At 34.6% G+C, this 24412-nt stretch overlaps 1 protein-coding gene across 7 annotated transcripts; it reads left to right on the top strand.

Moving 5' to 3' along the window:
• Positions 1-88: 88 nt before the first annotated feature.
• PICK1 (protein interacting with PRKCA 1) lies at positions 89-24329 on the top strand. 7 transcript variants are annotated; one of them, XM_071587141.1, is made up of 10 exons: positions 89-287; positions 1611-1767; positions 8215-8550; positions 12798-12909; positions 14261-14389; positions 15019-15310; positions 17266-17399; positions 21726-21919; positions 22074-22446; positions 24163-24329. In XM_071587141.1, the coding sequence occupies exons 1-10, from the start codon at positions 254-256 to the stop codon at positions 24253-24255; spliced, it is 1854 nt and encodes a 617-aa protein (XP_071443242.1). In that variant the 5' UTR covers positions 89-253; the 3' UTR covers positions 24256-24329. The 7 variants fall into 7 exon arrangements, with proteins under 7 accessions (XP_071443242.1, XP_071443266.1, XP_071443283.1 ...); XM_071587165.1 differs by lacking the exon at positions 1611-1767 and adding an exon at positions 411-593; XM_071587156.1 differs by having other exon boundaries at positions 100-287; positions 1672-1767.
• Positions 24330-24412: the final 83 nt, after the last annotated feature.

Genomic DNA, 24412 nt, shown 5'->3' with positions numbered 1-24412 from the left:
ACCTCGAACTATGTGCCTGAAACAATCGATATCTTCAATATAATAATCGTTGGTTGAGATAGGAGCAATGCTGTTACGTGTATGTATTGTCGTATTACGGATATGTGTATGTCGGTTATGTGTAATGAGTTTTGAGTTCTAGTTTTTGAGGGAAGTGAAACATTGGCTTTGAAATTTGAATTACCCTCGTTAGTGTTTTCTGTAAACGAAGTCATTAAGCTCAGTTGACTAAACCATTCAATAATGCTTGATTATGAGGATGATTACTTTCTGGAAGAGGATAAAATGTAAGTTGTAGACAGTTGTTTGGTTTGTGCTTCCGCCTGCGTTATCCCTGCAGTGTAAATTTTATTTGCTTTTTTGATACATACTTGTACAAATAAATATTATTTTTATTCATTTTGTTGCAGTATTAATTGATTTTACAGGATTGCTTTTTACCTCTACCTGAAAATATTATTTTTACTTTGTGTATCTTATTGTACTGATGAAGTAGAATAAATAATTATGGCATGGCAAAATATGTACGAGGAGTACCCGTTGCTTCGAACATCTGACCATCAGTATGACTGGCCGCTGGTGGAAGATCGGATGTATGTTAGAATTTCATATTCTTGTGCACTTAGCAGTTATTTGGCATTGCACATTATGCACTGATTAAATTAATGCTACACCTATGGCATTGCTTTCAGCTTTTTTTTTATTATCTGAAGCAGTACATTTATGCCCTCATACTCTTTCATTCGTTGAATGAGAGCCGCTTTTGGTGATCGAACTGCTTTTTATTGTCGATTTATTACAGCTGATAAACGCTAGAATGAACTTTCACAACCATAAGTTTCAGCAAACCTAGTTTACGTCTTTTCCCTTTCCTTGTACCCAATTTTATTTTTTACTTCACTGCTATTGCTACCACAGATGAACTAATTGAAATATACACTATTGTATGCAGCCATATATATGCGGTATACTTTCCGGCTATTACTATACGATCCTCGATGATTAGCCTTCGCTATTAGATACAATTACATGGAGAAATGCACATGTTATGATGCAAACATTTTTGCTGTAAATTGCTTATATTTCAACGTCTTTTGCGGCTTTCTTTTATGTATAAATACTGCTGTTATTTATTGTATAGAAATAATATTGCGCTAAAATATGCATTTTAGGATTCTTGGTTAGAATATAATTTATCTCCAGTTCATTACATTAGTGTCAGGAAGTAGTTCAATTATTTGGCATCAGAGAACCTTCTTTTGAATTTATTGAAATAAAACATCCTGGCTATTCAATTGATCCATATATTTAAAAATATAGTGCATACATTGGAATCAAAATTCAATACCTTAATATTTCTTTAATGTTTGAGCATTCCATCAAGACGAAATCAAATTTACCAAGTGGGCTCCTTGTATTTTCAGATGAATATATTCTTTTTATTAATGTTATAAAACCAAACATCTGTTGAAATATCTTCAGAAATCATTCCTATTTAATCAATTAAATTCATTAGTCACCAAATATTTTTAATGGTGAAAAGACAATATTCTTTTATCCTAAGAATAATTTTTTGAAGCCTAGTTAGCGCATTACCTAATTTTCTTAAGCATGCCTACGTTTGTCATTCACCACACCATTGCATTGCCATTGGTTTTGTCTCGGTAGTAGTGCCCAAAAGGAAAGAATGGCTCTCCAGCCCCATCCTACAGCAAGGAAGGAACTACTCTCGCACTTACATGTCAATGTTAGCCTGACCCAGGATATGTGAGTAATGTCGATAAAGAATGCCTTCCACCTAAGGGTTTTTAATGTGATCTGCCATTTTAAAGGAGTGGCTTTTTAATGTGATGCCTATTCAAAGAAGAAAATCTTATGCAAGTAATAATTGTTTTGGTGAGTTATTGCCCTTCACCAGTGTGAAATTTTAGTATATTCCTGGTCTCCTATATCTGCATTGATATCATGCACGGCATCAGTTGATTAGGGGAATAAAAGCCTTGCATTTATGCCATTCCTTGAATTTAATAATTACCTCACATGAAATTATATATTGAGAACTTGACCCTAAATTATCATGATTTACCAAAGAATTTTATTTTAAACACTCATGAGTTTAAAGGTGCAAATTGGTAATTTAATGCTTTATCTACTACAACGTATAAAAGACATGCAATCATCATCTCCCAGTATTAAGGTTGTTTGAGTAACAATACGCTCAAGGGGCTATACCAGTTTAACTTCTGGTGTATGAAAATATTTGGTGTCCATAGTAAGGTTAAATAGAAAGAGTAAAGTTAAACTTTTTTTTAAGTTTTCCTTTAATATTTTTGACCCTTGATTCAGTTGAAAATTATAATAAATTATTTTATAGTAATTCCATTAAATAATGAAATGCAAAACAATTTGAACATGTACTGCTCTCTAGTAATGTCAGTGAAAGTAAATTCAAGAATAAAGGAGGATATGCGGACCGTGCTTATATTTCATCAGCCCCAAGGTCATCTGTGCTTTTTTCTGGTAAGGATTTTGCATGTACATATCACCTTTTTCATCATGAAATCCTACTTCCATTCCAGCCAGTTTGCCAAATATTAGGTCAATTGCTGTCTTTTCAAGATTCTTAGGGGTGGTTTTCATTTTTCACACCCTTGCCTGGGAAATTTATCTTAAAATCATATGAATGGTTCTGCTCAGTGACTTTTTTCTGATATAGTGAGCCCCATTGAAGGGTAATAAAATGAATTTATTTCCCCTTACACAATATTCTATGTGAATTAGACACCTGAAGATGAAACATGTTTTTTTAAGGCATTTAATTTAGATAAGGTGACAGTAATAACAGTACACATTTAATGTATATGGCAGTTCAAATGTACCAAGAGCTGAAATCATAAAAACCTGTGTGGAGTCTGAAAAATGGCATGTTATAAACTTAATATTCCTGTAGTAATTTTTTAGAATGACAGCAAATTAAACATTGAAATAGTTAAACAAAGCACTGCCTCTCTTAAACTCCATCTTAAAAGCCCAGTAGCAATTTATTTCTCAAGTTTTACTGTGAGTTGAACGCTTTGATATCAAGCAGCCCCCAATTTTAATTTTGATTACATGCTTATAGTCGTTTGATATGTTGAACGTCATCCACTAAAATTATCTTTCAAAAAGGAGACATATATAGTAAATAATAATATACTGATTTAGTTATCACAGAAATCTTGCTTGAGCACTAATACAGCCTTGAAATAAATTATAGGAAATTCAAAGAACTGCAGGGAATGTCACAATGGTTAATTTAGAGGAGTTGTGTGCTGACTGCTGTGCCCTGAAATGTGAGAATTCCAAAGCTTAAAAATCAGGCCCGTAGATTTAGCCTAGGTGCTCAGTGGCTCAACTGGCTAAAGCAATTGGCCAAATATTGAGGGATTCTGGCAAGATATGGAGGATTTCAATCCTGGCCAGGGAAAATTATTTTCACTCAGTGAAATTCAGGCATTTTACTTCCTTGTAGGCTTCTAAATATTATATTATTTTGTCTCAAATATACATAATAATATTTCATTTTACTTCTGAGTCATATGGGAGAAGGAACATTCATTGATATATTTATGGTCCATAATGAGATCATTATGAAAAAATTCATATTTATGTCCGCATATTTTCAGCCAGTTTTCAAATCTTCAGGAACACAAAAGTTAGTCAGTATCATAGGATAAAGAGATGTAAGCACATGGATATTGACTGATTAAAAGATATTTGGTGTTTTGGGATGGCTTTGCAATGTGTCTCATCATTAATAACAACAAACAAATAAAAACACCAGATCATGCTGCCTTCGTAAATATATTCAGTGAGGGTAAAAAACAGTCTACACTTTCACAATAAAGATTTAATATTTCATGACCATAGTTTTGATGCTGCACATCATCATCAGGAATATATTTGGTTTTTCACAATGCCAAATTGATTAATAATGTCAAATGGCCAATATCTATAGAAAGAAGGGACTGTATTTTTACTGTTTTATTTAATTCATAGTGATTTCAGCCTTTGACTGTTACAGTGTTGTATAGTGAAGATAAGTTTGATTAGTAAAATAAATTGGATACTTACAAAATTTTATGCCATGTTTTGACTGTGTGAAATGGGTTTAACATCATTGCATGCATCAACAAAAATAGTAATTAATTACACCCTTTAATGCACAATCACTTCCCTTTCCCATAAATATAACTCATCTTTCCCCATAAGTAATTTTTCCTATATTTGTCAACCTCCCTTTTTGTTCACCCACATGGTCTCAGTCAGTGAAATGGATGCACGCGTCCTAATATATGCCTTTCAGATTTTCCTTAACTTTTGAACACTCTCCTATTCGTAAGACTTTAAAGGGTTTCTGATGTGCCCCTTCTGAATGCATTCTTTCAACCCCTCTTGGAATTCATGGACCCCTTGTTTTTATCATGCTTTGGTATTCCCATCTGCTGTTCTATTAACTTCTACCCCACCCACCATGTAGGCCCTAGATTTGGCCCTAACACCTGACTACCTTCCTTTCATGATACTTCTTAACTCTCTCATCCATTTCCCTTGGTGCATCTACCTTGTGAACACTCCAAAACTAAATACTCATCTCCTCATCAACATATCCTGGCACTTTCTCTGAATTCTATTATTGTTTCTTTATCTTCTCCGAATTCATATGAATGTATACTTAAACTGTTGCAAAATGATTTCATTTTGAGTTGAAAGTGGTCAAATGGTGTTGAAATATACTGGAATAGTACAGATTTTTTTGTTTTGATGGAAGTGGTAAATGATAAAACTGAAATACTAATCTGAAATGTTTTTCAATTGACAATGAATCATCAATGGAATCATTACGGTGATTAGGAAATTGAGCCTCTCATTCCCATTAACCCATAATTATTGATTGAGATTACGACCATGTGTCATCAATCAAGGGACCTGTTTCTCAATGCTGCAAGTTCTCATAATTAGCACATTTAGAGTCTGATGTTGGTAATAAATGGTACAGCATTTGTTACATACCTACAGTTAAGACTTTTCAGAGTACTTTTCATTTGGAGCTCTGAAAAATAGGAGTGCCAGATCAAATTTGGGTTCTAGTTGGTAAGAAATATCATGTCATCATGTTGTAGGGGCTCAGTTTTTATTTAGCTTTGTAATCTTTCCATTTTCTTTTTATTGAGAGTAACAAAAACAATTTCTCTCAATCATCGGAGAAGAATTTTTGATAAAAATTAAAAACCACAAAAGTGATGCCTGAAATGATAGCACTTATGTTATGACTTTGGATAGTACCATCGAATATGACATAAGCAACAAAAATGATAATTGCTTTAATGCAACAATAAAACCACCAGCATTGCTAGATGAGGCACACGGCCCCTGGTGGCACTTTTCGTGCACTTTACTACCGATCCGAGAACCAGAGAAAATTGGCCCAAATGGTGTAACAATTTAATCTAAGAGGGTGCAGAGGAGAAACAAATACAGAGCAATAACTCAAGCTGCAACCCTGGATATGTGGAATTCCTTAGGCCATAATCTTTGGGGAAAGAGGGGTGGGGAAAAGGACTGTGAAAAAAGGGAGAGGGTGAAACTCAATTGTTTACTACAATCGTGCACACTCTACCACTCAGGTTTGTGACATGCAGTGACCCTCATGAAACAATCTCAAATGCATTCAGGGTTTATGAGGAGGAATGTAATTGCATTACCAATCACACTTAAATAATTAAATATGTAAGATAGGGAAATAAAAAAGTCGCAAACTCTCTTACTCAAGTTTGTGCAGCACATTGCCCCTCAGGAGTTGCACACACTCAGTGTTTACGAGGATAAACTCTTATGGTAGTGACCTTTCGATTAAACTTAATTAATCATGAATGTTAAAAGGAATAAAATACGGAGGAGATTACTAGAGAGTTGATGAAGTAATAGAGTAGTTTTACTAAAGGTGTGGGCAAGAATTTCAGTAAATATATGTAAATACTACTCTCCATGGACTGCAACCTTAATGTGGTGGAAGGGCTTGGGTATTCTGATGACCCCTGAGGCTGTGCTGCAGGAAGCAATGATATTTGCTCCAGGTAGAGTTACCTCTGCCAGATAGGTCGAAAGGTAGGAGCCAAAAGAAAAGTAGTCCTCACAGCATTGGTCCCCCAATGAGGCAGCTGCCAAGGCAACTGACCCCAGTGGGGTGGTCATTGAGTGATGGTGTCACATTAAAAGCAATATCGAGATAGGCAATGGGAAACCACCTTAATTATTTAACCTAAGACACTGAAGATGAGCATTACAATGAAAATCAATTTTGATAACTAAGGGACTCAGTCTGTGTGGTGCCCAGCAGTGAGAGAGGCAAGGCTTCTGCAGTCATCCTCTCACAAAATCCTTGTAAAGCAAAATCAATGGCAGACACAGAAGAGGACCAAACTAGTTGGAATAGGGACTTGGAATGTTAGAAAAACGTTGAGGTGAGGAATATCAGATAATATGAAGTGAGAGGTGGAGTGAGGAAATATAGATATATTAGGGCTGTGGGAGGTGAGATGGAAGGAGTGTTGGGACAGCTGAAGTATTGGTTGTTGAGTACTATAAAGCAGAGGAGAAATGAGACAATGACCAAGATAGATCTAAGTAACTGTCATGTAATGTCAATCCCTAAAAAAAGTCTGGAATGAGGTAATATATGAATTGGGAATTAGTATTTTCTATGAGAAAGGTGTTCCTTTTTAATGTATGATCAGTTCATGTTAGATTTAGACCATATGAAGGGGGCTTGGCAAAGACAAAAACTATAATTTTGACTGACTTCAGTGATCAACATTAAGTGTTGAAGTAATGATTCATAAAAAATACCTAATCAGATTTCAAACAGTGTGAAAAGACCTGGAAAAAGGATGGCACATTTGTTGGGAAAAAGTCAGGAATGGGAACACAAAATGGGTATTCACATGTGGAAATGAACTACCAACTCCTTCATCCTGAATGAGTGAATTTCACTTACTTCAAAAGGCTTAGTTTTGAGTAGACTCACCTATCAAAGCAAACCTCACGATTAATAATTGTTGGTATGCATATAAAAATTGTAGATAGAGATGATGTAGATGTCTGTCTATACATTAAAAGATAGGAGGGGATAAAATACACTCAACAAATATCCTATTTACTTAAGTATGGACTTTTTTTTATGTTTGATTTATATAGACTATCAGATAGTAAGTAACTGTCCAACAAATTTCACTGAATGAGTGAGTAGTCATAGCAGAATAATTTTAAGAATTTATTGAAATGACGTATCTAACTAGTTAGTTTTTTATTATGATTGAGTATCATGCATATCAGCTGTCTTGAATCCAATTGGGTTTACATATGCTTTTAGTAAACCAGTCCGGAAAATTTCACTGATTGTCTGTGTTTCCTGATTGAACGTTTGCACCAAATTATTTATCCTTATAATATATTTTGATTCATTCACAATCAATTTTCATTCACTTACATGTAGGTTTTCCTCTACTGTTAAATATGTATGTAAATGCTTGTTATTCATTCATTTTAATCATCTACTGATTGAATAGATGCTATTTTTGGAACGGATTCACTACTTTTTATTGATATGCTTTAGATTAAATTAATTACGAAAGAAACCATATCTGGGAAAGCCATTCTAACTTTCCTGTGTGCATGAATAAACCTGATATGTTAATACATTCTGAGTGAAATATTTGTGTCTCCCCACTGCTAGAAATATGCTTATGTAATTGGCAAAATGACCAATCATGACTATTTACTGATAAACAAGACTTCATATATGTGATGTACATGATGAAATTTAAGATTTCAGTGGGGTACACATAGACAATAGAAACAGGAAAAACATGAGAACAAGAAAATCAAGGAAATTATTGGGAATAGAAAAGATTGTGATGCTTTCAGTATACCTGGGTAGTAATTTCTTTAATAATTAGCAATAAAATAAAAAGAAAGATTTTTTCTTCTCAAAACATTACATAACAGCGTTATTCGATAGCAGTATACTGCTCTGGTCAGGTTGTTTGTCCAGCATAAAAATTTCTCTATGCATGCATAAGGATATTTTCCAAAAACATGCAACACCTCAACCCCCTTTCTGACAAAAAATTAATCCAAGACTGCACCATCTGCCTCCCCTGCTTACTCCGGCAGGCCAAAGCCATCCGTGCAAATGATTCAAAGTGGGGATGAAGGGGGAGGGAAGAAAGGAGAAGGGGAGGGCGGAAAGTCTGGCTCAAGTAAGGGAGCTGCTGATGGTAAGAGAATGGGGGCTCTGATAGACATAGAATGTCTAGGGAGTGATATTAAGTCCAGAGAAAGTGGTGATGGTGGAATAGACTCATGCTCCATGTGTGTTGGGGTCGAGGAGGAGGCACTGAAGGAGGTGGAGGAGGAAATGTTGGAGGGGATCCCTCCACTGCAGTTGGAGGAGGAAGAGGAGGAGGAAGGGGAGAGGCATCTTTTGTTCCTCTCTTACCAGGATAAAATGTAAGTGGGATGCTCATCAGTGTGTGGAAATATTTTTCAACCAGTGTCTGTGGTGGCAGCTTCTTCGAGAATTTTGGAGCTTTCATTATTTTTTTATGTAAATCCTAAATTGGAACTTGTTAACTGTCTTGTGCTATCAACAGAGACCCTTACTAATGCATCTGCTGAATCCACTCAGATAAACTGAAAATGTGTGATTACATTTGTTAAATTGATTAGTGTATACATGCTCTGAAATTATTTACATGCCTCTAATCATTCATATTACTTTTTTATGTTAAGCATGCAAACTGTTAAAATGTCTAAAAGAGCTAAAGTTAAATTTTTAAGAACTTGATAAATGAATATCAATTCTAGTGCTAACATGTGTGGATGTGATAAATACCCTTTGCTTATTGTCTTTCATTGTGAGGAAGCTGTATTCCTTTTCAATTTCCTAATTTGTCCACATCCTGATGACAAATGATTTCATGACCATGTGTACCTGAATTTAAAAATGTTAATTTATTTTAGGAAAGGTAGAAAGTATGTGTATCACTTTTTATTTGGACATGGTTATGGTTGGAATGGTGTCACTCTGCCATTAAGTGAAACCATACGTTAAAAATTTATTTTTCCAAAGTCACATGATAATAAATAAAGATGTAAAACAGTGTATGTACTAAGACCTGAACAAAGAATATTACCTTTTCCATAAAAAAATAGTCTACAATATTATCAATGGGAGCATAAGTATTTTGTAATTAAGTATTACTCCTGAACACAAAAATGGAAGTAATTGCATGAAAAATTATTTAAATGGATAGAATTGATGAATACTTTACCCAATATTACGCATATTAAAAGTATTAAATTTTCATTGTAGTAATCATCTGATCCATCTCTTATAAGATTCCATCTAATAATCTTATTATAGATATGATAAACATTAGCACTAGCTGAATTGACTTCAGTTCAGTTCAAAATCTTCTTGCATCAAACCTGATAATTTGCATTTAGGGGAAATTCTGAATATTCATACATAGGAGAACTGTGTTGGTTAAGCAGTATCTTTGCCTATAACCACAGTTGTTCCACATTTTAAAGTGATTATAGCTTATTGAATCGGTATTAGCCATTGAGCCACCATGGTGAGCAATCTAAAGGTAATTACTTGTGTTAGAGGTAACTCCTTAGTCAGCAGGAAAGAATGGGACTTCAGAAGAAAGAAGAATGAATTGGGAGATATATGATAAGCATATATCTCGACTTTTTAGGCCAGGTTGTGTTATGACATAGCTTTAAAGGAGAGATGAGGATGGCAAAGGAGGATTTTAACTTATACGAATGGGGTACATTAAAAAATTGTCATTGTTGAGTATAATAGGATTGTATCTGACGGTTCACAAGTGTTCATTATGCCTGTGCCTTCAATTTGATTTTGGTGAAATGACCCTGTGATCTAAGATTTTTGTAAAATTGGATGATTCAATCTTGTTGCTGTCATCCCTGAAGACATAAATTTCCTTAACTTCTCAATTATATTCCCACAGCACCGCTGGGATCTCATGACATTTCACAGCACATCCTGGCACCTTGACTTGAAGTAGCCGTATCCTTCTCACTTCTCCCCAATATCCAGCCCTCCTCTCATTTCCTAACCCCATCAAACACCCTTCTTTCCCTTTGATCCTGGAGTTATATAGTATACCAGCACTTATTCGATTTTCATTGCATATATGATAATTGCTGTGCGACTATGACCAGTTGTATTTCTCATTTAACTGTGGGAAATACTAATGTTATTTTTCATTATGGCCATGTTCCATGAAACTAAGTCATCTTTGTTTGATATTAGATGGAATTTTGCTTTGATTGGTCTTGTGTCATCATAAATTACAAACTCAGGAGGATTTATTGGTTAGATAGGCATAAAGGGTGATGCTTAGATAAATATTTGCATGCTAATTCAATAGTCTGCGTATGCAGCTGAGTTAGCAAAATTCAAGGCATGTAAGTAGATTCAATGATAGCTAAGTATAAAAATACACAGTGCGTAAGATAAAAGCAGAGAAAAGAAGATAATATAAGAAATGAGAATGTGGTCATTTTTTGGGTGGAATGTCTTTGGTTGAAAATCAATGATTAAATTTGATTATCTCTCTTTTATGAGAATAATTTTCACAAAACTCTGGTTGCTAAAATGATATAGTTATATGTAAGCTAATTTACCTTTATGCCAACGAGTCAAAATGTACGTTATGATGAAAGTGATGTAGTCAATGGCTGTAATTGAATGGTTTGTAAGTGATTTAGTGGATGCATTCTGTGGGTATATACTCCTGGAATATAAAACTGTAAAACAAGTTTCTCTCGTAAAAGTAGCCAATATTCTTTCATGATCTGTAGTGCTCTCTTTTTGAGAGGATTGCTTTCATTAAAACATGTTTACGGTGAATACCCATATCTGAAGGAGTTGCCATTCAGACGCTGAGGCTGCCAACTGTGTTAATGCCTCTCAATCCTGTGAGCCAACCCTTCAAAACATACCATAAGTTATGCTGAGATCATTACAAATAATTGTACCTCCATTTTAATTATCAGACTTATTTTAAAATTATTTGCCTCTCTTTTGTGAATATTGTATCAAAAAGTATTATTAATGCTCATTAAAGTAAATTGAGCTACCTATATAAGTAGTACTGACCTTATATAAACCATGCATAACATGTATCCATCACATAAAACTGGTAAGCCTCTCACCAGAATGATATAGATAGGCACCTCCCAACTCTTACATCTAGTATGGACCATGTGAAAATTAACTGAGACTTACACTAGTAGCAGATGACATAGTGCTACAAAGCTGCTTATAACATTTTGATTTTGCATTGAAAATATTAAGAGCTGTAGTTTCACTTTCAAGGTAATATCAGACTTATACAGTAAAAGTAAAGCTGCTGCAATAAGCTTTGAAGGTAGGATTCATTTTGAAGGGTAGGCAAACAGGATAATTGGTACTCATGGCTTTGCAGAACCATGTAGCTGCTTAAGGAAAAGCACTTTTTCCTTAGAGTTTTTATCGTTTAAATTGGCACTGACACAAATTTAAGCCAAGATTAATGACACTGTAGAACTATAGAGTTTAAAAAAGGAATGTATGAGGCTAGACAGCTTTTGCTGCTTGTATATGCATCAGGAGGTATGGAAAAAGATAAGGGGTAAAGAAAGAATTGTAATTACTCCCAAAATAAGCTGAATTCTAATAACAACCTTTACATTGCATTCCAGTGATGCATAAATGTTGTCTTTTATTGACAACCAGGATATTGCTTAAGGACTTGATATGTAGTAAGTTGTTCTTGAATCAGTTACCTATGTCATTAAAACACTTGTAAAGCTTTTAGTGTTCTACATTCTTCCTACATCTATCAAATCGTTCACTTGTGTTTAAACCTTGTATCTGTGTATTGCATCTTCTTTCCATAATTCCTCATTTCAGCATTAAAGCATTTCTTAGCTGTAATTAAGCCTGGAATGGGGGCTCAAAATTTGAAAGCAATGCCTGGGAAAAATGCTTTGAAAAAATTGGTGCAATGCTTGCATGTGTGGAATTTGCATGACCTTTAAGCTTAAAAAGATGTTTTTGGAATTGTGTCTTTGTCATTAACCATATGTACCTATTTTTACTGAGGTTACTGTTTGTAACAGATTTCCATTTTTTATTTCTTTCGTTTCCTTTCATGATCTAGTTTTTATTTAAGAAAAGCATAAGACTCCTCTAGTGGTTTTGGAAACAAGTAACCTGAATAGCAGTTGTACCTACACTATTTTCCAAATTAATTATTGTATTAATTTCCTGTGTATATTTTGTCATTTTTTGGTTGCACTAATTTTAATAGGATTGAATATATGATGAGTATTTAATTTTCTTAGTGATGAAGTAAGACTAGAGCAGAGGAGAAACTTTTCTTTCAATATGAATTTAATATCTCACCTACATTATCTTTTTGTGACCATCTATTTATCTAGCAAACATGAATGTAAAATAGACAAAGAAAAGATGGATTATGTATTTTTGGTACAAAAATTGATAATGCATAAAAGTTTCCTGATTTTTGTATTGCCTTAACTTAACTTAAAATATTGTGTGCCTGATTGCTTTGCAGTTTTCCTGTTAAAGTATTTGAATATCTTTTGAATCCATCAAGAGTTGCATTTCTGTTGCAAAGTTTTAAATTTTATTTTGGTCACATGTGATATAACAGGGGCATGACAGTTACATCAGGAAGTGTGAAGCTGAACAAAGATGGTAGCAACATGATTGGAATCAGTATTGGAGGAGGAGCTCCGTTATGTCCTTGTCTCTACATAGTTCAGGTGAGATTGAAAAATAAAAAAATTATTGTGATATCTAAAAATCTCGTAATAAAAATTGACTTTTTATGCTTTAAAAATGGGAATGATTTTTTTATTCATGATGCAACTAACAACAACATATGCCTATAAACTAGCTCTGAGACCAATTTGGAAATGTTCCAGTGTTAATGTCCTTACAGGGTTTATTAATTATAGTGGCCCATATATTATAGTGGGACATGCCATAGGCTCTACTCTGATAGGAGTCCAATAATGATTATTTTGTCAGGGAAAAAAATGAAAATTTAAAATGTTTTAAAGAATACATGTATTTTTGTTAATAACATGTCATGCTACATTTCATGCATGATTAACTGCTATGTTTCTAATCCTCAATATTTTGGAAATATTGAATTAATCTCCTATTTAGCAATATTTACCTATGTCTGTATTACTTGGATCTTGTTTCGAACATATTTGGACACAAAATACTGTGTTTCACACATTACATGAAGTATTCAGATGAGGCCCCATGAGCTGTGCCTCAGGCACTGTGAATCCATTAACTGAGCCCCTTTCCCTTGTATCTTAGCACAGACATTAGGCTAATCATTGTAATTGAGATTTACAGGTACATCATTCATACATTCATTAGAAAGGGCTCAGATTCCATATTCATTGGTATGTATGCATCATATGTGAACATCAAATTTATTATTGACATTAAAATCTAGTTGTATTTAACACACATTAAAACTAGTTCTATTATACTAGGCTAAAGACAATAATTTGCATTTCTACATTTAACTTTCATAAACATGCCCAAACATTTATTCAATGACCAGGTTTGGTTGCAGAGTTATATCTTCAGTACTTGAAGGTACTGGACGATAGAAATAGTCATGACAACATCACTCTGTAATGCAACTTTGTTGTTTAATAAATAAGTAAATATGTGGAAACATGTTAATATTGTTTTTACCCAAAAATAATCATATAGTTCCAGAAAGTTTAACTTTTTAAGCAATTTCTGTTTTTGAATATGAAATGATTTTCCGACTCATATTGTCTATTATCATTGATTGTGAATCAAAAAGTTCTCTTAAACTTGTTCAAATTGAATAAATTCAAGATCAAAAAATGTTCTGCAATACATAGTCTGATATGCGTAAAAGCACTGAAGAAAACATTAAACTTTAATGTATACAAATTACTTAACAATGACCCTGGTCAACACCATGCAATTCATTATTACTTACTATATAATACTTTGTAATTTATGTATTTTGGACTTTTTGTGAATGGCTATAAAAGCCTTTCCCTTCTTTGTTCATTTAACTTTTTCTCAAAAAGACTTAAACTCAACCCACAGGTATTTGATGACACCCCAGCAGCAAAAGAAGGGAGTCTGCAGAGTGGGGATGAATTGGTGGGTGTAAATGGGCAGTCGGTGAAAGGAAAGACTAAAGTTGAGGTGGCTAGAATGATACAGGCAACAAAAGTGAGAAACCTTTAAGTAATATTCTTTTAGACATTCTAGAAGGTTTATTATTAGAAGTTTATTTTCATTTTTGATGAAATGCAAAAGGAATTTAATTCATGAAATTCAGGTAGATTCATGACAAAGAGAGATGTCATTCATTTTATCTTGTTGCACATGCAACCAATTATTAAAGATAAGTTCAAAAACAAAGAGATCTGTGGAGTTTTCAGTGAAGATTGCTGGAACTTAAAGTGAAATTGGTTGCAAAAACAAGTTCTATAAACATTTATTGAATCATTAAATAATTAGATAAATTTACAGTTTTACTCTTGAATCTTCAGCATTCATTTATTCATTGTGTGGCACTTTACGTGCAAGTGTGAATTTGAAGAAGAGAGAAGGCTATAGTATAATTCAGATAATCCTCCATTTTGTTTGTGGGTGACAACCATAACTTCCTGAAAGCCAAAAAATGCATTGGTGCCACTGAATCATTCAAATCATCCTTTTATAAATTTTCATTGTTTTTAAAAACTTGAGTCATTTCACTTTCTTTTTGCACAATATTTTCCCTTTCATTGACCATGTATTCAAAACTCAAATTACTTATGTTTTTCTCCATTCCTTTTTGCATTTGAATATCATAGGACGAAGTGACTATCCAGTATAACAAACTGCATCCACCTGGGAACTCAGGGACTGGGGTTAGTGGTCCTCGCTCCCTGGACCTCGCACTAAAGAAAGCAAAGCACCGACTTGTTGAGGGTATGAGTAGTGCTACAGCAGATGCACTTGGCCTCTCTCGGGCTATCCTATGTAATGATTCCCTTCTCCGTCGTCTTGGTCACTTAACAAGAACCCAAGAAACCTACGAGGGAATGTTAAGGCATACACGGGCCCTCTTGAACGCCACCATCCATCTTCTACATATATACAAAGGTGAGCCTTTCAAATCATGGCAGTGTTAGTTGTGATCCATTGAATACATATTGATTGGCTAACATTGCTGTGTTTTATAAATTTTTGTCTTAATTCAATTGAAGGAATCCAAATACTGCACGTTTACTTAATAGTCCAGATTAAAATAGTATTGTATGTTGCTGAGCTTAATACAACATAGTTGGTTGATCTGGAGCAATCTAAGATTTTCCATGAAATTTACACTATATTATATCATCAACGTTTTACAGGGCAAGGGAAGTATTTAGGTTAGGCTATGATCCACAGGGTAATAAGCATTGAAATGTCCACCACATTTCCTTACAATTGTAGACCAGATATTACTCAATAGCAATCCTTCAATCTATATTAGCACTTCAAAATAAAATGGCAATAATACTAATACGCTGCTAATTATGAAATCATAAAAAAACGTTTTTGAGTCATTGTGACGTGAGGTGCCTCATTGCACATACCAGGGTGGCAAGAGAGCGAGATCACATATTGATTTGATGAGTCATTGAGAAAGAGAGAGGAAAATTGAACCCAGCCACAAGTGACCATCATCTTGGCCACTAATATCGCCTCCAATGACTCTAGTATATTCTGGCAGGTTTATCAGAGGACTATACCTGAAAACTTTTTTTCAGTGAGGTTTCACCTCTTGAAATTGTTTCGCAAATATCCTCGTATTAAGGGGCTACAATTAAGTCTTCAATCTTACCCTATACACATCTGTAAGTTAGTAGCAACAAAAAGTTGAGATACCGAGATTGTAAACAACTTGTCAGGAGGCCAATGTGATTTTATGAGCATGTAAATTTGAATGTTTTGGGGACCACAATTCATCAGAATTCCTTGGTGATTTGTAGTAGTAGTAGTTTTAGGTGAGGCGACTGACAGCTAAAGCCATTGGAACCATTAGGGATGGATGGGAAAGGAAGGGCGGAGAGATCCGGCGTTGGCATTAGCCTACTCTTAATGAAAGGCACCAAGACCTTTTCAGTTTAACGTCCCATTCGATGGATGGCATACTTGCTCAAAGTGCTCTCCATAAAGTACCTCAAATAGGGATTGGGATATAACTGAGAAATATCTGCGGTATCCAGGATTTGAACCTGGGCTCTCTTGGTGGGTATATTAGCACATCAGCCACCCCATCCCGATCCCCCTGGGTGATTTGTGTTGGGGTCAATTAAGTCAGGACCTGACCAATTAATGTGACCCTAGAGGCTACTGGAAATATTGGCTAGGAATGAATAGAAAGGACTAACTCGGAAGAGGGATTAAACATTTGTTTTGTACCTTCATCCATTTTAGCAAAATTGGCCAGCCATCTTTCTTCAAGCTGGAGAGTAAATTGGTGGACCATACATAAACAGTACTAATTTTAGGACTTGTGATGGTTGATTGATGAAACTGGCGTGTTTCTTTGAATTATATGCAATAAATAGAAAATAGGAGTCATCAATCACAGTCATTTGTGGATATTGTAGATGCCATACTAAGTGTCCATTTCTAGTTGACAAGAATATTGAACTTATTTTGTTACCAGTTAGATATTTCAAAATGAATCTTTGAAAACAACATACCTTTTGAATAACTGATCGTAGGACTTTTCCATTTGATAATTTTTTAAATTAGAAATATAAAAAAATGTTATCAAGTGGAAAAGTGCTATGATCAGTTATTCATTATGTTTGTCTTCCATCACATCACGCCTGAAGCTACTCAATTTGAACATACCTTGTTATGAGTAAATTATCTTTGGTCTAATGTAAAGTGTAAAGGAATTATTATTTTCATTGGTAAATATAAGTACAGAAAATAAGTTAAATGAAAATGTTGACAAATAATCTTTCATTATCATAATCCAATAGCTTTGATATTTTAATTATTTCATTTGTAAATGGTAGCATTGTATCTGATGGTAAATAAATCTTTGGACTTGACAGCATTTGGAGATACTTTCTCTGCAATGGGAGTTCGGGAGCCGCAAGCTAGAGCAAGTGAAGCTTTCAGACAGTTTGGAGAACATCATAGGCAAATGGAAAAAATTGGCTTGGCGATGGTGAAGGAAGTCCGGCCTGTGAGTGCTAATATGAACATGCTCATATGTTTATATTTTTTGAGGCGTAAAATAGTGACATATTATTTCATGCCCTCATATCAATATGCATTATATTAATATCACTTTGAAAAAAGTGTCATTCAGTATTCTTCAGCTATTCTAATTTAAATACCTACTGACAATTCAATAATTAAATCATGAGTTAATGGATTACTACAAAAAATTTTACAGTATAAAAATATGGTTTTTCTACTTTTACATGTTTTTAAATTGTGTGCATGATGTTTTTAGGAATATTAGAAGCTGATCAAAGTGAGTTCTAAAAGTATTATAGCCTTTCTCATAGACATAATCCTTTAATACTATTCTAATTCATGACATAAATACAAACCAATATTTACTTTTCTTTTGTAAAAATTGTTTTGGTTTATAATTTGGTGATATTATTGAAATTGATATTTATAGTGTGAGCAGACCTAAGTGCATCTCAAAGGTGAGAATTTAATGGGTAACCACATTGAAGCTCATACACCAGGCCTGTCTCTGAAATGCTCTTTTATAATAATAAAAATTACTTTGTTAAGTGCAATTGTATGAAATGGAAAAATGAAATTTTGATTTGTATGAAAAAGTGGCAAAAGATTTTCAAATTTGGGAATTACTTGAGTTTCCAACAAAACCCATCATATTTTGATTGGGTTGACTTTTTTGAGTTTTATTGGGTCCCGCTTACTATTATTATTTGCTTCAAAATACCATTGCAAAAAAAATATGAGCACATTTCTAATTACTATAGGAATTTTAATGTAATTGAAAATGAACAACAGGTTTCTTGATTGTACCACTTTGTTACCTTATTACATTTAACTCCATTCTCCTGCATGGTAATATTTTTAATTTTCCTCATGTTTAATATTTTTACTTTTTTGTTTCCCTAATTTGTATGATATCAATGCAAGTATTTAAAAAGGAAGTTGCCAATTTTAGCCTACAGCTTGTGTTGGTTTTTAGTTTCATAAGTTCCTTTAGGATGGCAAGATTGTAATTGTTTTTATATTACCAAGCACCTCTTTAAGTTGAGTTCCAAGTTATTTTTGCTTTTGTTAAATTCTAATTCAATAGGCAGCAGGTGTCCTTTATACTCTCTCCTTCTCATCATCTCCTTCATCCTTGACTCCCTACCTCACCCCTTGAAGGACAGCAGACTGATGCCTTAGAGCAAATGAGGAGGAGTATGTAAAAACTACCCAATATTGTATAGCAGAAGACAATATGATTTCATTTTGATTTTCATCTGCTGACATACTCCTCTTACTGTATTATAGTTGTATTAAAAAATATATCGCTTTAGTCAAGTAAGGATGCTTATTTATCAGAATATTCTGCTGAAATGCTTTTGTATGAGTCATCTGCATTATTGCTCTCACTTCCAGCAGTTTTTTAAGGCAATAGAGGAAAATATTACTACCATCTTCATCAGGGACACTGTTTCAGGCATTTTGGCATCAGAAACACTTTCTCAGGAGTCTTGTAGAAACTGTGAGTTCCTACAGAGGAAGACCACTTCACTGAGACATTTCTCAAGCCTAAGGAGCTTGAGTGCATGGGTCCTACACAACACATGGTTTAAGCATGAATAACTATGCTGCATAAAATATAGATGATTTGGATGATGGAATAATAATAATAATGTATTTATTTGTTCGGAGATTTGTTGCATCTTCATACATACACAAATATAGGACACGTCAGATATAAATTTCACAATATTAGAAGAAACGCAAAAAAAAATATATAAATAAGTATATAAAGTATAATGTGTTAAAGTTAGCACTTGTGGATAAAGACAAAAACACAGAAAAAAAGAAAAGAAACTCACTCGGTTTCAAATTTTTGTTGGTCCAAGCCACCTTTCTCAAGGAAGAAAAGGAGAGAACTAAGGGAAAGCTGGGGCTGGAAACAATGGATGGAAGGGGAAGGTGGGTAAAGGTTTTTGAGGGGAAGAGTTAGCAGGGGAAGTGTTAGGACGGTGATTTTTACAAGGGTGGGGATGATATGGATGGTGATAGGGGGGAGGGGGGATGAAATTATATGCAGATGGGGGTCATCAATGTCTAATATTTATACCTGGGCAATTCCAGGAGTCCAGGAGCCTGGTTAAGGCTTGCTCTATTGTTTTGAGTTTCAGTGGAAGGTCAGAGGGTGAGAGGGTTGCTAAGATGGGTACACTATAGCAATTATTAAAGGGAGTGTTGTGTTTGAAAGCGTGTTTGGGGATTGGGAGCATTAAAATTAGGGAAGAATTCTTTCATGAGGCCCGATGGTTATTGATTCTGATATTGAGGGGTGTGGTACACTGTCCAATATAAAGGCAGGGCAAAGTTGACACTTCAGAAGCACTTATATATAAGATAGAATATATTCTCAGGGAAGAGCGGAGAGGATGTGCGGGGGAGAGGTGGGGGATTATACTACCTTGATCAAAAAGTTCCCGGAATAACCACCGTGTGGCGCTCCCATCGTTCCGATTCGAGTTCTGTTTTTTTTGTTAAATTGGTACATCTGTTGTTGATATTCCCTTTAAATCTTAGTGTCATAACTTGACATTTGCAAAAGTTACGTAGCCAAGAGTACATCTATCTCTGTGTGTGTTGGCGATTTTTTACAATTGCAGAAATGGATTTAAATTTGCAACAACGAACTTGTATTAAATTTTGCGTAAAAAACGGATTTAGTGGCGCACGGACGTTGGAAATGTTGGAAAAGTGTTTCGGCAACGATTCTCTAAAAAAAACGGTCGTTTACCAGTGGCACGAGCGGTTCAGAAGTGGTCGTGAGTCAATCGAAGATGATGAACGCAGTGGCAGACCATCGACATCGAAAGTCGGTGAAAAAATTGATAAAGTAAAAGAAATGTTGGTCAATAACCGCAAATTAACCATCAGAGAAATAGCGGAGGACTTGAACATTGCCTATGGATCCGCCCAAGACATTGTGGTTAATGATTTGGGTTTCCGTCGTGTAGCAGCAAAGTTGGTGCCAAAAGACCTCAATTTCATGCAAAAAAGAGACCGTGTTGACGTCGCAAAAGACATGATTTGCGAGGCTGAATCCGATCCCACATTCATCAAAAGGATCATTACTGGAGACGAGACGTGGGTTTATGAGTACGACACGCAATCCAGACATCAGGCAAGTGAATGGCGTTCACCAAATGAGCCGAGACCAAAAAAACCACGTCGTTTTCAGTCAAAAAAGAAGGCAATGCTGACGGTTTTCATGGATTACAACGGTGTAGTGCATCATGAATTTTTGCCAGAAGGCCAGACAGTAAACAAAGAGTATTATTTGGGCGTTATGAGACGTTTGCGTGAAGCAATTCGCCGAAAGAGACCAGAAATGTGGGCAGAAAACTCGTGGATTTTGCACCATGATAACGCACCGTCGCACAGTGCTATCATTATTCGTAATTTTTTGACGAAAAATGCAACAAATACCATCCAACAGCCACCGAATTCACCTGATTTGGCTCCCTGTGACTTCTTTCTGTTCAATCGAGTTAAAAAACCATTACGGGGAACGCGTTTTAGCAGCCGAGAGGAAGTAATGGAAAAATCGCAGGAAGCACTGATGGACATACCGAAAACCGAATATAAAAAATGTTTCGAGGATTGGATCAAGCGCTGGCATAAGTGTGTTGCAGTCGATGGGGATTACTTTGAAGGGGACAATATAGATTTAGATGAATAAACTTGTATTTTTAATTTTCTGAATAAATTCCGGGAAATTTTTGATCAAGGTAGTATACGAGCATATATACAGCCTAGTATATTTACATATTAATTGGTTAAGCTGGAATTGATGCATATTGACAATTTCAGGTATTTATTTACAGAATAGAACATATTATTTTAAAATAGGTTGATCAGCCTTTTCTTGACAATAGGTACTTTTGTTATATATTTGATTTCATGGGAAAGTTTATTGAATAACCTTAAGCCCATTGCTTTGGACCCATGAGCAGTATTGTGTGTTCTGACAAGAGCACCATGATAGAGGTCACTCATTTGACTTCAGATTAGACCGAACATTGCTTAACTTTGGTGATCTAATGGGAACTGGTATATCAAAGCGACTAGAATGTATGTATTACTTGTATTACTTATATCCATCAGTGAAGGAGCAGTTACCATTAGAAATTGAAAGAACTATCAAAGTGACTACTCTGGAACTTCTAGGGTAAAATTAATTTGGTGTAACCTGTGATATATTTCAAAGAAGATTTTAATGAAGCCCAAATGGGAAAGCTGACAGAATTGTCTTAGTATAAATATTCTTTTACAGATTCTCTCAGATCTTGGAACTTACCTTCACAAAGCAATCCCAGATACCCGTCTTACAATCAGAAAGTATGCTGATGCAAAGTTTGAGTATTTGTCATACTGCCTCAAGGTGAAGGAGATGGATGATGAGGAGAGCAGCCATGCGGCACTTCAAGAGCCACTTTACCGCGTTGAAACTGGAAACTATGAATATCGGTGTGTAGCTGCAACTTATTTCATCAGTATGGAAGGCATTGAAGTGAAATAATATATGATAGACAATCTAAAATAAATAATTTATTGAATTAAAAAAATGCTTCCTTTCCCTCTGATAAAGTTCTTCATGCCACAATTTTCCTAAATTTATTAGGCTCATCTTACGTTGCCGTCAGGAGGCTCGTGCCCGATTTGCTCGACTGAGGGGTGATGTGCTGGTAAAGCTTGAGCTTTTAGATTCCAAACGTGCCCAGGACTCAGTTCTTCAGTTGGGTCGCTTGGCTGCTGCACTTGCTCGCTTCCATGCGAGAGCATTGGCCATATTGGATCCTGCTGGTCCAGATGGTGAACCTATCAACAGAACACCTCTTTTTCCTGTTGACGTTGACCTTCAAAGATCGGCTTTTACTTACAAGTCAGTCGGTGAAGACATGTTGGGCAAAGGCTTGGAGAAGGGAACGGAGGAAGAGGAGGAAGTAGAGGAGGAGGGGGATATGGCAAAAAATCTCACCCACCTGGATATCAAGGTAAATAAAAAATATAGCTGGAAATCTAAGAGATAGAGCCGTAAAATGGTTTTGCTTGCGTTCCCAACATTTATTATACTTATCACAAAATGAAGACTTTCTTATGGAAGGCTTTCCCAGGAATAATGCTTTTAATACTAAAACTTATACTAAATTGAGTGCATCTTGACTGTTGCCTGAAAGCAAATCATCAGTTGTTAGTTGTTGGGCAATCATAATTGTCAGTTTCAGGTAGTGATAAGATCATTTAATAGTAGTAGCTGTGAAGACAATTGGTGATGGAGAGTAGTCAAGAGTAAGAGTTTTATGAAGTCTTCATAATAATTATTGTTAACTGTCTGTCCTAAAATTTTATCCTGATATAACAAAGTTGACAATGAAATGAATGTAAAAGTTTGCCATTTAGTCAATCTACATCTAGCTAGGACTTTATATTCATTGAGAGTATATGAAATGGAGGTAAATAATAAAATTAATTTTTTATGGTGAATTTCATTCTTTTGGTCTTGGTATTTATTGAGAGCTTGATCTTCACTTTCCCATGCAGAATGTAATATTACATCTATGTCCTTAAAAATCAGTTCATAAATTCAAATATAAATATGAGACATCAACACTTTTCAAGTCCAGTCATATTTTAGTATCTAGCGAACATATTGTTGGAAATTCACCACCATAAAAAACTGATAAAAGAAGCCAATAAAATTTTATTTTAAAAACTCCTTATGCCAATGGCATCCATTGAGCATGTGATACGATTTAGGCCACTTTTTGCCTGCCTCTTTCTGGGATCCTCTCCTTCTTCATGGGAGGGACATTGTTAAATATTGGCATTTGGTTCGACTTTTTAAAATGGGATTGGATGTCATTAATTGCTATCATTGATGGATGGTATTTTAATTTAATTAAAACATTCATGTGTTCTTGATTTTGCTAATTTAAAATCAGCGTGTATTATAATGTGATTATGGTATCTAACAAATATGTGTCCATTTTACTATGTCATTGAGTTTTGCTGTTAAATTATGAGAACCAATTAGAAGAAAACATGTAGCTAAACATTTTAAACAGCAGGAAAAATAAACAATTTCCTATAGAGGAACATAAGTTTGTAAAAACCGAATTAAGTAGAGCAAAGTTTGTTCTATTAATCAAAAACTGGAAACTCTTTGTATTTACTGTCTTTTTGGGCAAAATCATATAAGGCATCACTGAAAATGAAATAAAATTAAGTATCTAATAAAAAAACAAAGAGATGCATTTCTACCATTTTCAACAATGTGCTAACCTAATTTGAACCGACCAAATTTTTCTGAATGTTTACAATACAGGTGTTTTACTAGAAGGCCTTCCCTCGCATTAGGTGATACTTCATGACTTTTCATATACCCCTCTCCCTCAATCACCAAGTATCGTTAATGAACTCTCCTTTATTACTAAATAAGAACCAATATTTGCCTATTCATAAATAATAAATTAGAGTGGCTAAAACTGGCCAGATAATTAAGTTATTCATTTCAAGGATTCTCAGTATTTTATTCTCTGATATATTAGTCACATTTTTAAAGAAAATGCATACCAGTGATAAAATGTTAATAAAAAAACTTCATACTCAAACATTTCACATTAAAATTTATTTCTTGGAAGAATATTGTAAGGGAATTAAAATTTTTACATTTTTAACTGTAGAGTTCTGTATTTATTATTTGATTTCAGGGCACAATTGATACAGAAGATGGAATTGATGCACTCAAAGCTGAAGAAGAAAGAGGCAATGATGCTAATCTACTGGGACAACTTGATGACTAATGTTTTCCTAAACATAAAACTTTTGCATGATTTCTTTTCATATTGTGCAAAAATAAAAATTACTATCTAACACAGCTAAAAATTATTTATTTTCAAGCTAATATGTACATGCAACTGCAGCTTATTCATTTAGACAGAGAAAACAGAAATAATAAAA

The sequence above is a fragment of the Hetaerina americana genome, unplaced genomic scaffold (assembly GCF_022747635.1).
Source record: "Hetaerina americana unplaced genomic scaffold, ioHetAmer1.1.p SCAF_1, whole genome shotgun sequence".
NCBI lineage: Eukaryota > Metazoa > Arthropoda > Insecta > Odonata > Calopterygidae > Hetaerina > Hetaerina americana.
This window is presented reverse-complemented; position numbering and strand designations above follow the sequence as displayed.

Bases quoted from the DNA above. Each gene is read 5' to 3' on its own strand.
- PICK1 (XM_071587141.1), top strand. From the start codon at position 254: ATGAGGATGATTACTTTCTGGAAGAGGATAAAAT. The intron at 14,390-15,018 runs GTGAGAAACCTT...TGAATATCATAG, and splicing joins GAATGATACAGGCAACAAAA to GACGAAGTGACTATCCAGTA. The intron at 17,400-21,725 runs GTGAGTGCTAAT...ATTCTTTTACAG, and splicing joins TGGTGAAGGAAGTCCGGCCT to ATTCTCTCAGATCTTGGAAC.